Source organism: Crocodylus porosus, unplaced genomic scaffold (genome assembly GCF_001723895.1).
Source record: "Crocodylus porosus isolate Cpor-Errol unplaced genomic scaffold, CroPor_comp1, whole genome shotgun sequence".
In the NCBI taxonomy this organism is placed as follows: Eukaryota; Metazoa; Chordata; order Crocodylia; family Crocodylidae; genus Crocodylus; species Crocodylus porosus.
Window position 1 is genome coordinate 11,324,325 of NW_017728950.1, and position 16,925 is coordinate 11,341,249.

A 16,925-nucleotide genomic window follows, 5' to 3' on the forward strand; every position below is an offset into this window, starting at 1 on the left:
TTCCTGATTTTAAAAAAAAGTGTAATATTTTGATTCAGTTGTGTGGGCAATAACAGCCAAGATGGAAAGTCCAAGATTTGAGGGTCGATTGTTCCATTTTGTAACCTCAGATCATTATCCTTCAGAGCTGTACAGATCACACACATACTATGCCTAATCAATAAAAGAGACTTTTAAGCAGGTCACATTACTTTTTCATTGCCTGTAAAAAGAAGTTGGTGCCTCAGGTCAAGTGTTACTATGACAAAACACCTCTTAAATGGACTTGTGGGGAAGTTACTTCTCATCATTTCTCACCAGATTATTTCAGATCAGACTGAATAAATTGGTTTGAGCGTACCTTACTAACTTCTGATTACACACGCACACACACAGAATGGATATAGTACAGGCAGAAGGTAGGGTAGCCTGTTTCCTATGAATGCTGTTGCTATAAAACTCCTTGAGCCTGTTAATTTAAAGGCAAAGGTCCCAACCACAAGTGACAAGGGAAGCTTCTGTGTCTGGCATGTGACAGATCAGAGGGGATAAACAGCAAAGCAGCAAATAGTGCAGGAAAAGTAGAGCAGAAGAGGAAGCAGAAAGCAGAGAAGACTTAGCAGGGAGCAGAAAGCAGAGCTGGCAGGGGAAGGGGGATCAGAATGGCACCTGGAGGGGAGATGAAGCTAATTTGTGGAATAACTGCTGAAAAGGTTGGTCCCCACTGCTGTAAGGTATCATCCAGCGTTGCCTTCTGCCTGACTTCAGACTAAACACAGTTAACTACTTCTTTCTATACAAATACTTAACAGCACCTACATATGTGCCAGATGCCTGCTCCAATGCATGCTTAATGAAGTCTGCTGAAGCATGCTAATTAACATGCTTCAGCAGCCTCAGCATCATGTGCATTCAGCGTCCCCATACTTCAGAATGGCAGTTGGGACACATTAACTAGAGTTCATTGAACAAGCTTTAGTTAAAGTACCCCCACCCCCATTTTGAAGCATGGGACACTAAATACATGAGATACTGCAGGTGCTTTAATTAGAGTGGCTCCCAAGAGCTGCTCTGATTAAAGTGCTTCCCCTCTGCCCCCCAACCCTGTAGCATGTGTAAAGACACCCTAAGATACCATTTATTACATCATTAAAACCAGAGATTCTTCTGTAACTAAAAGGTTTCATTTGCATAGTCAAACTATAAGATTAAAGTAATCCTAGGATTCCTACAGTGTATTTTTTAAGAAAAAAGTTTTACACTCACCTGGTTTCTTGTAAGTGACATAAATGTAGAGTCCGAGGACTATGACATATGTTAACAGTGCTGCCCACCAATTAATGACAAACATTACTATGCAGCACAGAATTGCCCCAATTAGAGAAATCCACATATTGTAATACTTAAAAGCAGGACGCCAACCTATTAAAAATGAAAATAAAAGAAAAGGATTTAGCTACTACTAATAATGGAACAAACTGGTCATACAATCTCTCTTTAAGCCCTCTGGTTCTTGGTGAATACAAGACAATTTCAACAGTACACAGTAATAGATTACAGATTCTGGCACATTTATAATAAAGTCTGCCAATGATTTCTCACAATGCAAAGAAAACTGCGCACGTTAGAAACAGACAAGAATAGAGGTCTTGATGTAACAAAGACTATTTGTTACATTTTAAACTTGTTTAATCCTAGTTAAGAGGGAAAACAAGCTTATACATTACTTTATTTTTGCTTTGCAGTTTACCCTTTAGAAGATGGTACAGTATGAATCACAACCTAAATGTTCCATATTACTAAAGGGTCTTTTGTTCCCCATCATTGTTTCAGGAATACCAGCCAATATAATTTTAACTTTTCGGTTTATTTGGGTGATCAACAACTCCACAGCATTCAAAGATGGAGAAAGACAAATGCCATACAGTCAGGTATATCCATTAATGCGGCACCTGTACTCTTATCTCGCCACCCAAACCCAGAATGCAAAAAGACTAGAACTCAGACAGCATACACAACAAAACAGCTAGACATACACCATATTCAAAAGGCTTCTTATTTGTATGTATAATTTAGAAAAGTAATATTTTCACAGTAAGAGGATTTAGCTACACAAAGAATCACCACATGGGAAATTTCCACTACTGGTATACACAAGCAATAACAAAGATACATTCACAAAGTTTACAAAACACAAAATGAACCCTATGTTAAATGCTCCTATAAAAACCATGAAAAATACTAAGGTGAGTTTGAGGGTTTGCAGCAGTTTCACTTAAAAAAAAAAGTAGTCAAGGTTACAACATTCCCAATTATGGTGATCTCTGTTCTATTATTGAAACACTTTTTTCCTAAGCTTATGACAAAAAAGATAGTCATAACAGACTTGCCTCCACTTCCTGAGGCTGGGGAAATCATTAACTCTTAAAGACTGATGAAAAACACAAGGAAGCGTAAGGAACTTAATATCACCTAAAAGTCATCTTTTCATCTGAATTGCCTGAATTTCCTTCCCAGAAGCAAGGCCAGCAAAGCCGTGTGTGTGTGCGTGTGTGTGCGTGTGTGCGCGTGTGTAGGGGGGGGATGTTAGGGGGAGGCAGGATTTGTAAAGTAAATCCTGATCAATTCTGTTTGGGATAATGGGATAATGTACCGCTACTTCCATAAGCAACTTTCTACACAATTGAGTGTTATTTTCCCTCCTAATTTTCCCATTCATGATGAAGAATTGGTCAGCACCACTTAACAGCTTAGACTGAGTATTTCTGCACATAAAAAGTAGTTTAAAATTTTTGTATGGTTCCTACCTGGAGATTTTGCAAGTGAAGCATGGAACACAGAGAAATTAATTAAGGCATATGAAGCCAAGAAGAAGTTGGAGATGATTGGAGCGATGACATTCAGTTCAGCTAAAAACACCAAAAAAACAAAACAAAACACACACACAAAAGCAAGTGGTTATTAGCCTCACTGTCAAAATATTGAAAAGACTGCAAGACCAAAAGTTTGCCACAAAAGCCTATTTCTCAAGTAAAAAATGCCACAACAGGATTCAGATATTTATGACCATTCTACTATAAACTCTTAACTGCAGGGGGTTTTTTGTTTTGTTTTAAACAGAAAGGCAATTCCTTCAACGTACACTGCAAGTATTTTCGAGATACAGGGTCACTCACTGCAAGTTTTTTTGGTTTTTGTTTTTAGGAAAAAGTTCCAGCCTACTTAACTTGCACCTACACTCATGACTAACAAAATTGTTTGAACCTCAATGTATTGCTACACTATTTGTCAATTCAGAGCGTTTATAAACAGGCTTTGTGAAAAAGCCCATTCACACTAAATTCTTAATACTCTGCAATTATGCAAGATCAGGAAATGGATACATGCTGAATTGCTTACAGTGAATAGATCAAGTACTGGGAATGGGAGTTATAAGGCAAGTGAAGTCTCACTCCCACAGACAGAGAGGGAAGGCACTTAACAGAAGACCTGGAAGAAGGCTAACTGCTAATGCAACCCCCTTTGTCTGTAGTGGCAAATTTCCCTTTTTGCAATAGCTGAGGTTATAAAATAATCTTGACATGTTTAAATAGGTGTGTAATTTTGATAACCGGTTTTTGGTGTCATTAACATCTGTAGAAAAAAAAATAATGGTACAACATCTGTGCTGTACAGAATTGAGAAGATGACCAGTAGCTTTGCCCTTTCTCCTTCCCAAGACAAAAGAAGGTTAGAGTTTGGGAGATTTAAAGGATTAAAAAGGAAATTTGGATTTAATTAAGTTATAGTAATTTATCTTGTGGTACTGTCTTGATCATGATCAAATCAAGCAACTTCCAAACATGCAAGTGGACAATCCTCTAACCCAGTAGTCTCCAAACTTTTTTGGATTGCGCACCCCTATCAGTAAAAATGTTTTGAGCATGCACACCCAATATATGTATATTTATTTATAAATTATATACATGTACTACTGTTAATATTATATATAAAGAAGTTCTAATATTTTCTTCCCGCACCCCAATGGATCATCTTGAGCACCCCACTTTGGAGACCACTGCTCTAATCCACCTACTGAACAGTTTTAAAAAAGACAAACCAACAAACTATAACTTTTAATCTAAAAATCACTACCCAAGACCTTGAAGACCCTCCTCATCAAAGCATGGGAAACAGTATAAAAGGTTTATAACAAATATATTAATTATAACTACAAATTAAATATTAAAAACTAACCAATTAATATGAATCCAAGAGCTATTAAGAATGTTAACATATATCCTCTTAATGGTTCATTGTTCTTCCCATAACCTTTAGCAAACATTAGGAAACCAGGGTAGATATTGTCCTTGCATAAAGCCTGGAAAAAAAAAAAAATACAAAATTTGTATCTAAGCCAGGTTTTGCACAAGACGCCCCAATGCATTTCAGAGGCAATGTTATCTCAGAAGGTATGGAGTTTGGACCAGGGACATATTAGTTCTATTCACAACACTGTGCCTTTACTTCATTGTCTTATCTTGAGGAAAGACAAAAATGAGCAATGGGAAAAAGTGTCATCAATAAAAATGAGTGCATTTGCTTTTTAAAATGTGTTATTGACATTATTACAATGAAAAGAATAATTCTTGACATCCAGTATGGGGGAAAAAAAAATACATCTCCCCAATTACTTAGAATTTTCACCAGCTCCATTTCCTGTCTGGTTTCTATGCTTTTAAATGTATGTACACACCCCCCCCCCCCCGCAATAGTTTCCAAACATTTTAGAGACCAAGGTTTTCTTCCCAGAAGAGATGCAACAAGCAGAGTGAAGACATGCTAACAATATTCCCTTACTTCTGCCTACAGGAACCACCTCCAGGTGAAATGCATTTACCTGGTCTTTAAATCTAAAGCTCTAAGCAGATCTATGCTCCCCAAAAAGACAACAAACAGTAGCACTTTGTTCAAGATTTTGTTGCAGTAGCTCTAGTTCAGTGATGGCCAACCTTTTTGGCAGGCATGCCACAAGTTAAGCCCTGACCCTCCAAGTACCACTCCATTCCCCAGAGGTTTACCCAAAAAAGGAGAGGCAGCTCAATCCTCCAGCTGCATAGAGTGGAGAGGCGGCAGGAATCTGAGGAAAGTTAACCCTTCTCTTTCCCCACAACAGTATAATTTTATATGATAAACAAAGATCCAAAGACCTGAACTCAGTGGTAGTGCCAGGGAAGGGTCCCTGGCACCTCACTTGACACCTCTCACAGCAGCACCCTGCTGCCACTCTGCTCCACATGGCCAGAGACTGAGCCTCTCTGCCTCCACTCCCACAGTTCACTTTACTGAGAAACTAGGGCTTGCACACTACAGTAGCTGAAATGCCACCTGTGGCATGCATGCACCAGGTTGGCCACCCCTGCACTGTCTGGTCTCTTGGCAACAGATGTTCCACACTGTAAGGCAACTGTAATACAGTCACCACTCAACTACTGATACCTGGCACCAATATCCAGACAAAAGGGCATATGGCAGGAGCAGTGAAAGGAGCCACAAGTTTAATTTTCCCTTCCCAACACTCAGGAGACAAGAGGGCAGTTTTTCAGTGGCTCAAGAGGGCTGCCAGAAGGGTTCAACCCTTCCCCCAACTATGCAGTGTTACAACTTTAGGTGCACCACAAAAACAAATTAAAAAGGCACCACTAAAAACAAACAAACAAACAAACAAAAAAACTGGCTGAATCGCTGGGCATATTTACACAATGCAAGTATCTGTTTTTCTACTCCATGGATGTCAACATCTGCAGAAATGATGCCCTCACTTCAAGCATACCATACTGCTCCATGCTGCCTCCTAAACAGGAAGTAGTATAGCCAGGTCCATAAAGGTGGATAAATTAGCATTGCAAAGGGACAGTACCAGTTACCCCACCAGGATGATGTACAGACAGAACTATTCTGCTTTAGGGTTATGAAACAACCCACATCCCATCCTTGAGGGATCAGCTACCAAGTACAGTAAGTTTACATACAGCCCTGGCTTCTGCGCACAGAACTGTCCAAGCTCAGAATCTCAACCCTGGGGAGAGCAAAAACAGAATGGATATTTGGAACATAGCATCTTCTCGCTGCACATTGTAACAATGGGGGCTACCATCTGTTCCAAGTAGAATAGTTCAATATCAACACTTTGACCTCAAGCGGTATCAATCAAAAACTGCCAATATACAAAAACTCCCTAATTCTCTAAAAATTGAGTTTAAACCAGATTAAATAGAACTGTTTTTCTTTGAAAAAAAGTGATTATGGCATGGCTGCTTACCTGGAAAATCTTAGGTGCGCTCACTAAGGAGGCCAGTGCAGATGAAAGGGTGGCTGAGAAAATGCCTGCAGAAATCAGCGGTGCAAATCCTGATACCATGCTCATTACCTGAAAGTAGGAAAGAAACAGTTTTAGGCATCTAAGAACACTATGCAGATTACCTGGGGAAAAAAAAAATTGTACAGTCAAAAAAGAAAAGTGCTACATAGACCACAAATTAAAGACCACAAAAATAGTTAGGAACTGCAAATGCAAAATGGTGTCAATGAATTTCTGCTTCTTTATCTCTACAATGTTTAGAATTACTCACCACATACTGTTTCTCAGGCAAAGTATGTAGGCCAGTAGGTTTGTTTCCTCTTATCACTAAGAGTCAGTTAAAAGGCATGTGCACACTGATATTTATACCAATTTTGGTGACATCCCCCACCAGCCTCAGCCATGCAAGTCATTCTTCCATTCCCTCTATAACAACTTGTAAGCTACAAAGCCACTTAACACAAGGCTTCTTATTCCTCGGGTGCCACACTAAGATACATCTCAGACTACTTTACAGCATATGATCATCACTTCCAAACTACTTTTGGTTGTCACAACACTTTTCTTTCCTGTGAAGGGGCAAGTCTCTACTTATGAACAATGGGGAAGAGGGCTGGAGTCCAAAAGGGCTGAAAGAGAACAAGAGGGTATTATGGAAGTCCACGTGCAGTAGACACTCTCACATGAGCTGCCAACATTAAAGTTACAAAACACTGTAAAAATAAGGGAGGGGGAGGGGAAATGGACTAAGAAGTGACCACCTGCAGCATCCACCTCAATGCTAAAAGTCTAGCCAAGATTGCATTTTTGGAAAGGATGGATATTACCATGGGTGGAGCACAGGTGTTCACAGTATACAGTCAGCCATTCTTGATTCGAGAACAACTTTAACATTGACCCCAACTATGAACATAGGCCTTAAGAGTGCTCTCTGTAGCCACTGAACAAAGTAAGGCTTGTCAGTCATTCATTCTAATGCAGCAATTACATACTAGCAAGCATTTGTGATGGGAAGACCAAGGCAGAATACAGCAAGCTTTATAGTTCCATCAAAAACAAAGATGCACAGATACCCCACGCGCACACAGTCAGTCACAGGAACACTTCCTTCCAATAAATCATTGTACATCTCAATTCACGAAGGACTTATACCTTTTCTAACTTACTTAAGGCCTTCACCACTGAGATTTACAATTACTGCATTTTGTACGAGGATGGGAAAGACCTGAGGACAGAAGGGTGATCCAGGCAGATCTCGACAGGCTCAGGAAAAGGGCAGACGAGAACCTGATGGTGTTCAACACCGAAAAATGCAAGGTTCTCCACCTTGGGAGGAAAAACCTGCAGCATGCTTATAGGCTTGGCAGTGCTACACTGGTTAGCACTACAGATGAAAGGGACTTGGGGGTCATGGTTGACCACAAGATGAACATGAGCCTTCAGTGTGATGCTGCAGCTAGTAAAGTGAGCAAAACGCTGGCTTGAATCTATAGATGCTTCTCAAGTAAATCCCAGGACATCATTCTCCCACTGTACCTGGCCTTGGTGAGGCTGCAGCTGGAGTACTGCATCCAGTTTTGGGCTCCGCAATTCAAAAAGGATGTGGAGAAGCTTGAGAGGGTGCAGAGGACAGCCACGTGCATGAGAGGCCAGGAAAACAGACCTCATGATGAGATGCTGAGAGCCATGAGGCTCTCCAGCCTAGAAAAGCGCAGGCTCAGGGGTGATCTGGTGGTTACCTATGAATTTATCAGGGGGGCTCATCAGGATCTGGGGGAACATCTGTTCACCAGAGCACCCCAAGAGATGACAAGATCGAATGGTCACACACTCTGCTGTGACCGATTCAGGCCGGACATAAGAAAGAACTTCTTCACTGTCCGAGCCCCCAAGGTTTGGAATAGACTGCCGAAGGTCGGGTGGTGGTGGAGGAGGGCAAAATACATGCTGTTCATCACCGTTCTCCGGGTATAGTTCACAGGCTGTCCGGGTACCCAGTCTTTTGGAGGGGGTGTCCCCTCCAAACAATAATGAAATTCAAAGAAAACACAGCCCCTTCAGGACCCCCGAAGTCTGGCACTAGACAGGGGTAGTCACACTCACGCGTCCCTTATGCTTCTGTCATCTGGGTGCAGGATCTGCTCAATCCTCCAGACTTTCCCTGGCCTTAATCTTTGAGGATGAGAACCCCTCCATGTTCTCTCCTTGCAGGCTGCAACGTCTTCTCCCTGCATCCTGAGCTATCTGTTCTACTGGAGCCAGAGGGTTTTCTCGGCTGCCTCTGCCAGGCTCAGCTGCCCAAGTCTGCTGACATTCTTGTCGGGAGGCTCTCCTGGCTGCTTCCATCTGGCTCAGCTGCCTGGCTTTCGCATGCTGGGCATGATCTTTGTGTGTCACTCTGCACATCCACCTACACACAGGGAGCATGTGCTTTTAAAATGGCACTGCAGCACCACGTGCTGCTCTATTGCTGTGGATCCAGCACCTGCAGTTAAGTTGCACCTGTCACCAGCCCTTCTCAGGCTAACTTCCCCTACGAGCTGAGATCATTTGGGGTGGGGTCCACTCTTTCTATGGGACACTAAGCCCCCTTGCTGTATCACACAGCAACAGTAGCAAATGAACTATTCTTCTAGATAAGTGTATTAGGACTACGATCTTTGTTTAGATGGTCTTGTTCTTTTCTGAGTATTACCAAAATGATGCAATTTAGAAGTGGTTTTGAAGGAGGAAGGAAAAAACAAAACAAAACAAAACAAACAAACAATGCTTTCTTGAAATTCTCTCCAAAAAAAAAAAAAAAAAAAGAAATTCAGAATGTCCTGGATAAACTGAAGAAGTGGTCCAAAATCAAATAGGATCAAATTCAACATACAAATCCTGAGTTTCAGAAGCAATAATCCAAGAAAGACTGGAAAGAATTCAGTAAGGAGCAACCAAAAATATTAGAGGCCTGAGAAACATAATGAATGTAGGTTTTCAGGTCACTGGTATGCAGCCTGAAAGAACTAGCTTTGCTTAGTTTGGAGAAGAAAAAAGACTGGGGGGTAGGGGGGGTAGATTTGATAAGTCTTAAAAATACCTGAATGAAGATTACAGAGCAGATGTAGCCTGTTACAATGCTTAACCATGTTCATCATCAGAAATTCTTGCTAATGTCCAACATAAATTTTCTCTGCTGCAGTCTGAGGTCATTTCTTCTAGTCTTATCCCCTACAGCTACAGAGAAAAGGCTATCTAGAGAAGCTGTAGAATCTCCATCCTTGAAAGTTTTCAAGAGTAGGTTGGACAGACACTTGTCTGGGATAGTATAGTCAGGGATAATCCAGCCTTAAGCAGAGGGCTGGACTAGATCCTTTGAGGGCCCTTTCCATCCATATTTTCTTACCACCCTATACCATCCCAAAACCCTGGATCACTTGCTGATACAGGAGGGTAATCTGAAGTACTGCCAGTTTAACATACACCACAGCAGTTCTTCCCTTTGCCTACTACACACTGCCTGCAGCTCTGAAGTTCTAATCACTTTGATTTTTCCAACATTCCATGACACACATACATTGGAATAATCAAGGACATATCAAACAGCTAACAAAATTTATGTTGGACAATAATTGAGTGGACTGTTTTATCATTATGACGAAGATGTTATTTTAAAGGTCTCTTCTGTCAGGAACCAAGTGACAGAACTAAAACCCAAGTATTTTTTCCCCTCCTGTGCTGTCATATAACAAGTCCTATGGAAACAACACATTTAACTACCTTTTCAATAACAGTCACAATTTAACACTAAAAGTATTGTTCTGAACATAACTAAGCCCTAAGGCAGCCTTTTTCAGCTTTGATAATATCTTAGAAAATCTGATTGGCTTTTTTCAGTCACTGAGCAATATAAAACAGTTATGCCTTTCAGATGCAGTATCAGTGTCAAGTATGCATTACTTGCCCTAAATGAATACCTTTTTCATCCTAGCAATTCAATATAGTGATGGGGGGAGGGCAAAAAAGGAAGGGAATCTATTTCAATATTAATGCTGTTCAAAGCATAGCAATTTTAAGATGTTTCTGTACTGTGAGGACTATAGAAACCACTACAAATCTTCAACGCTACTTCTTCAACCAATGTACGTATTTTAGTGTACAAATTAAGTATGCCTGCATGTAGCATACATTAGTTCTAATGTCTTATTAGTACTATTCATCTATTAGTACACTCACTAGCATCAAAACCGAAAGAGACTTGGGAGTCATGATTGACCACAAGATGAATATGAGCCACCAATGCAATGCCGCAGCTGGCAAAGCAAATAAAATCCTGGCTTACATCTACTGATGCATCTCAGGCAAGGCTCAAGATATCATCGTCCCACTTTACTCAGCCTTGGTGAGGCTGCAACTGGAGTGATGCATCCAATTCTTGGATCCACACTTTAGAAAGGACATGAAGAAGCTTGAGAGAGTCTAGGGGAGAGCCACGTGCATGATCAGAGGTCAAGAGAGCAAGCCTTATGGAGGAGAGGCTGAGAGGCATCGGCCTTCAGCCTGAAAAAGCATAGGCTCAGGGGGAACTTGGTGGCAGCCTGTAAGTACTTAAGGGGTTTGCATCAGGACTGGGAGAACATCTGTTCAACTGGGCATGCCAAGGGAAGACAAGGTAACAGTCATAAACTGCTGGAAGACTGTTTTAGACTGGACATAAGGAAAAACTTCTTTATCGTCCAAGTCTGGAACAGACTCCCCCCAGAAGTGATGCAGGCACCTACTCCAGATACATTCAAAAGTTTGGATGATTATCTTGCTGGGGTCATCTGACCCCAGCTGACTTCCTGCCCTTTAAGCCAGGGACTAGTCCAAATGATCTTGTGAGGTCCCTCCCAGCCTTAACGTCTATGAAATCTATAGCTTTTATGGGTGTCTGTACACATGTGGGTATGCTGCTCTGATGCCGAGTAATTACACCATGCTGGAGCAGACTTGAATAAATAGAGTCTGCTGGAGTGTGCCAATTAGCGCACTCCAGCCAACCTCCATGTCTCATGTTTCAGAATCCCCACGCTTCAAAACGGTGGTGGGGCGCTTTAACTAAAGCTCACTGAGCTGCTATTTTGAAGCACGGGGACACTGACACACAAGACGCTGTAGGCGCTTTAATTAGACTAGCCCTGAGAGCATGTACAAGAACTCGCGGTTCCTTATATTATAGTAGATGGCATTCAAGATTCATAGCCATATAAGGCCATTGCACACGTGCAATTCCACTCCTGTGGGTACATGAAGACTAAGGCCAGGTACAGGATCTTCCACAGGCAGCATTAATGGTATTTCTCCAACAAGTTTAGATGTTTCCAGTATGTTGTCCATGTCTCAACTCCAACACCCAGAAAAGGTGGGGACTACTTGATAAGCCATGAGCTTAGTTCTAGATCCAATGTCATGATCTTCAAACATCTGTTTCTTCAGGGGTCCAAAGCCTGCACTTACATATTTGATTTGTATGGCTATATATTTAAAATGTTGGATTTCTTCTATGACAGCTTTCTGCAACAGGTGGCTTCTGAGATATGGGAAATACTCAACGTTCTCCAGAGTCTCACCGTGAATCTGGATTACCAAAGCTAAGGATTGTTCATTAGGAGCTTATTGGTGGAGGACCTTAGTTTTCTGAATGTTAAGCGTGAGTCCCATTTTCTTGTATGCCTTGATAAAGGCATCAAAGATTGGCTGAAGGTCTTCTTCCAAGTGAGCATACAATACAGCATCATCAGCGTACTGGAGCTCAATGATTGTGGGTAGGGTGGTCTTGGCTCAGAATCCACTGAGGTTAAACAGCCTGCCATCCATTCCGGCTAAAAGCTGGCTGATGGTCAAATGTAGCATCATGGCAAGGAACATTGAGACCAGTGGTGGAGCAATGTTGCAACCTTGCTAACTTCTGTTTGAGCCTCAAAGTGATCTGCGATAGATCTTATCACTTGCATCATCATGGACCAGGCAGAGAATGGTGACAAATTTCAGTAGGCATCTGTACTTCAGAAGGATCCTTCACAACACTTCAAATGTCAGTTGTGCCTCTTGATGCCCAAAAGCAATAATAAAATGGGGGGAAACAGGGAAAAGGGGTGGACAGAACAAGAAGAGTGCAAGGACTAACATTTGAATTACCTAATTATTCCATTCTAAACATGACTTTTCATAGCTGTCAGCCATGCCATCTCATCAGATTCTAACTTTTGGAAATGCCCTACTTTTCCAAAGAAGTAATATAACCACCTGTGTCAATAAGGCCCACTGTAAGACCGCAGCTTGAGAAGGCTTATTTAAATTTCTTATACACAAGAACTCACATTTTCCAAAAGGTGTCAGTGGTGTGTTAGAAGCCACGTTAACTCTATAATTTCTTTGTAAAAAGAATTGATAATACGGCATGATGAACATGTGTTGCAAGCAATGCTTGGTTACATCACACCAACCTGTTTCTACGTCTAGTATATTTATTTAATTTTAACATTATAGGAGCCTAGTGCAGACAAAAAGTAATCTTTTGTTGTGCAAGACAAGTCCAAAAAAATAGGAAATTGTCAGTATTCAAACATTGTGAATTGCCACTTTATTGGGATTCTATTATCTGGATATGTAGGTCTTTTTTCCCACTTCAGTTGTAAATAGTCTATATCAGGTCTTACACGATATTATCTTTTCATAAAGTGATGGCACAAAACGTGGAAAAGCAGATTTCAAGACAAAAAATAATATACTGAACTTTTTGCTACACCTAAAGCCTCAGGTCAAAACTGATCTTCTAATACCTGAAGCAACCACATATTACTGTTCAACTGGTTTTGGAAGGCCAAATTTGTCACAAAACTCAGAAAATAATCTAATAGGATTTCTTACTGGAAGCTGTTCTACATGACCAGTACCCTTTATCCATCGACTTTCTCTACATCTAAAACGATCTTTCAAGGAGCACATACTTATTTGAAAAGTTGTTTCATCAGACCTAACAAAACAATACAGTACTCAAAACCAACAAGGGAGGAAGAGACATATACCAGTTTTAGTTGGTTAAATTAGATTCTTCATAAACCTATATAAAATGAAATGTGGGACATGAAGATAATCTATAACATCAAGACTTCAATTTAAAGCAGAAAGAATGTCAAATGAATTTCAGAGAAAAAAAAAGACTCTATCCAATTTCAATGGAAGTAATAGTACAGTAATACCTGCAGCAGAAACTAATATTTGACATTGCTAAGACCAAAGTGCAAATGCTATTTAGCACGGTATACATTCCTTTCTACTATCATGGCATTATGGACATCTCTTGCTTTAATTCAAACAAACAAATATCCAAACTGTTAAGATGTAAAGATTGTAGGCCTGGATGTAGTGTCTTTTCCCTTCTCCCATCTTAGCAATCAGATCCACTGCCAGAAGTAGAAACAGTGATGTACAAAGCTGTGGGTACCAAAGTTATCTGGGTCACACAGATGCAAATAGAATCAAAGTCTCATTCCTTTTCATAATTCAAATGCCAGATTAGTGGAATGGGGGGAGCCTCTATGAACAGACTCCCCTTGCAAAAAAAAAAAAAAAAAATCAGAATGCATCAGGAAGATGCCTGAAACTACTTCTGCAATAGCAAAACTAAGGCAGGGCAGCTAAGGTTGTGTGTAGATGAAACGAGGGGCATGTGCGCATGACACTTTAAAGCGGGTTAAATGTTTTTGTATGACTTTAATAGTGTTGGTGTTTGCACGCCTTGGTAGCATATTGCACAGTAATTCCAGCCACTGTAGCAAATTTAGGAGGGTAATGCGCCTCAAATGACTTGAGGCACAGCAAACAAACAAACTCCTCCAAGGAGTTTTAGTTTGCTGCCCTACAGCCATGGAGCAAAAGCTGCACAGGGGCCTGGTACTTCCCTCCGCGGTTACGGTGCCCCCCGGAGCCCCTCCAAGCCAGGTGCTGCACCAGCCCTCCTACAGTCCAAGGACCTCTCTGTCCACCAACAGCTCACCTTCCTTTCCCCACCGCCAGAGAGGCAGGTAAATTCAGGTGTGTGCACGACATAGGGACTTAAAGGGCCCTAAATTGAAGCGATATTTTTAAAAACCCACCACTTCAATTTAGCGCCCCCGTTTCTTCTACACACGCCCTAAGGCAGCATATCCTCCCTGGGTGTCAACTTAGGAGGCTGGGAGAAGTGGGGGTGTGCAGAACAGACAACAGCTGCTAAAGCAGCCTCACAGCCACTGGTACCACCAATACCCAGAAATTACTGCTGCTCCAGGCATTTAGCTTCCTGATACACCTCTGCATTCTGAAAGAAGAGATACTGTACTTAGATGTATAACAACAATAGTAATTCTTCGTTTGTGGTCAACTAAATCAGGAAATTCAAATCTGGAAAAATCTTTTTGATCAGCGTCTTAACCCATTCCTACACCAAAGCAGACATCCAAGTCAACTAATCAACCCAAGTCTCAGTAGATAAACATCACTGGATGTAGATTTGGTGCTCAATGATCCACTCCCAAAAGAGAACTGCTTTGCTACAAAAACAAGGTAAATCTGGCACCTCCTGTGCCTATTTTTGAATGTATATATTCAAATGTAGGTGTGGCAATTGTTTACATGCCTTCCAAAATTCTCCTTAACTTGATCCCTTTTCACCAGTTCTTAGCATGAAGTGTTATAAAAACATGATCCAAATTTTTCAAACAAAGATGTTACCCAAGATGAAAACTAGAGATTAATCTAAGCAAGATTTGATGCTACAGACAGATTATTCATTGCTATACATTTTGAAGTCTGTTATACGTAGCTACTGATGCATATGCTAGATTTTGTCCTGCAGTTGAAACATTCCGCGAGTTGCTGCCAACTCAAAAGCATTTGTGAACAGAGCTACATCTAAATCTTTCCATAGGCCACTGCAATTTATGACAGTTGACAGAACAACCTTCCAAAAAGCACATCTTCCGTTCATTGCTCAATCCTCTCATTAAAACATTACTCAGGTCAAGATTGGTATGCACAATGTTCAGAACAAAAAAGAGGAAGCCCTATTGTAAAATTGCCCAGATATTTCAAACCTTCCACTTCACCATCCATAGGCATACCACATACTACACAAGGAATAAGATAGACACTTTCTATCACTCCCCTTAATCTCTCTCTCTCTTTCTATCACTTCTCCCTACAGAAGAGAAGGCTGTGAGGGGACTTAGTAGCGGCTTACCGCTATATAAGGGGAAGTACATCAGGAACAGAGTGGCCAGCTGTTCACCAGGGCACCCTCGGGAAGACCAGGAGCAATGGATACAAACTCCTGGAAGGTCACTTCAGGCTCAATTCCAGGGAAAACTCCTCCATAGTCAGGGTGTCCAGACTGTAGAATAAACTCCCTCCAGTGGTGGTACAGTCACCTACCCTGGAAGTCTTCAAAAGGAGACTGGACAGTCACCTCACAGGGGTCCTTGGCTCCAGTTGTCTTTTTCTGCATAATGCAGAGGGACTGAACCCAATTATCTACAAGGTCCCTTCCAGCCCCTAACAATCTATGAATCTCCATTCCAAACATCAAGAATTCCTAGTGCTGATATCAAATAGTTTGGGAAAGGCTAGTGCAAGAAAGGTAGTTGTATGATGTGTGCATCAGATACTGTCTGAATGCAGTAACCCTGGCTCCATTTTCGTCCAGTACACACAGTATTGTAATATACCCAAGTATTCCACAACCCTTCCATCATCACCTAGTCTTAGTCTCTTGAAACCACTACAAAAATCTGAAAGAAAATAGGGTTTGAAAGAGCACGAGCAATTTTTAATTTGGATTTGTTTTTCAGTGATTTAACGCTAGCTGACTGGAAGAAAAGCAAGTTAAAAAAAACACCGGAGAGGATATCAGCATTTGTGAATGAGGTGACCCTGACAATGTGTAAAGTCGAATTTCACAATTTGCAGGTCATGTTAGATTAGAAGCTGCTACTTGATATTCAGGTAGCCAACTTGACTTAGTGCTAAGCCTTAAGGCAATTCAGAAGTCTGTTTCTGAGGCCTGCTTATTCAATTCTTTTACTCTGCCTATGATGGTCTACTTAAAGCCTTCAGGGATTGAAACCCAACAGAGAATCCTCTGGTCATATACATATGGCACAAAAATCAGCAGATGATTTCTGACTCCAGCAAAACTGGAATCAAGATGTGTCATTGCATCACTAGACTTCTATTAAAATACACACCGTAACACAACTAACTGAACCTGAAGGGTCTGTGCCAGGCCGATCCTGCCTAACTTGGTCTCTTTATGACCAGGTAACAAAAAGCTTAGATGTGAAGGAAGAAGTCGATGTCATCTTCTTGGACTTCCAGAAGGCCTTCGACACAGTGTCCCACCCACTTCTGGTGGGCAAGCTGAGGGACTGTGGCATTGATCAATGCACAGTCACATGGGTGGCAAACTGGCTCCAGGGGCGAACCCAGACGGTGGTGGTGGACGGGTCGATGTTGACCTGGAAGGGTGTGGGCAGTGGAGTCCCCCAAGGCTCAGTCCTTATGCCGGTGCTGTTCAACATCTTCATTAGCAACCTGGACGAGG

At 41.4% G+C, this 16,925-nt stretch overlaps 1 protein-coding gene across 2 annotated transcripts in view; it reads right to left on the reverse strand.

The window, feature by feature from the left end:
* The window catches only part of SLC12A2 (solute carrier family 12 member 2), a 102,607-nt gene that overhangs the window by 28,553 nt on the left and 57,129 nt on the right, over window positions 1–16,925 (reverse strand). For both annotated transcript variants that reach the window (XM_019555038.1, XM_019555037.1), the window contains exons 11-14: window positions 6,281–6,388; window positions 4,216–4,339; window positions 2,787–2,888; window positions 1,246–1,401 (exon numbers count right to left, since the gene is read on the reverse strand). In XM_019555038.1, the coding sequence (XP_019410583.1) occupies window positions 1,246–1,401; window positions 2,787–2,888; window positions 4,216–4,339; window positions 6,281–6,388 (490 nt within the window). The remainder of the gene's footprint in view (window positions 1–1,245; window positions 1,402–2,786; window positions 2,889–4,215; window positions 4,340–6,280; window positions 6,389–16,925) is intronic.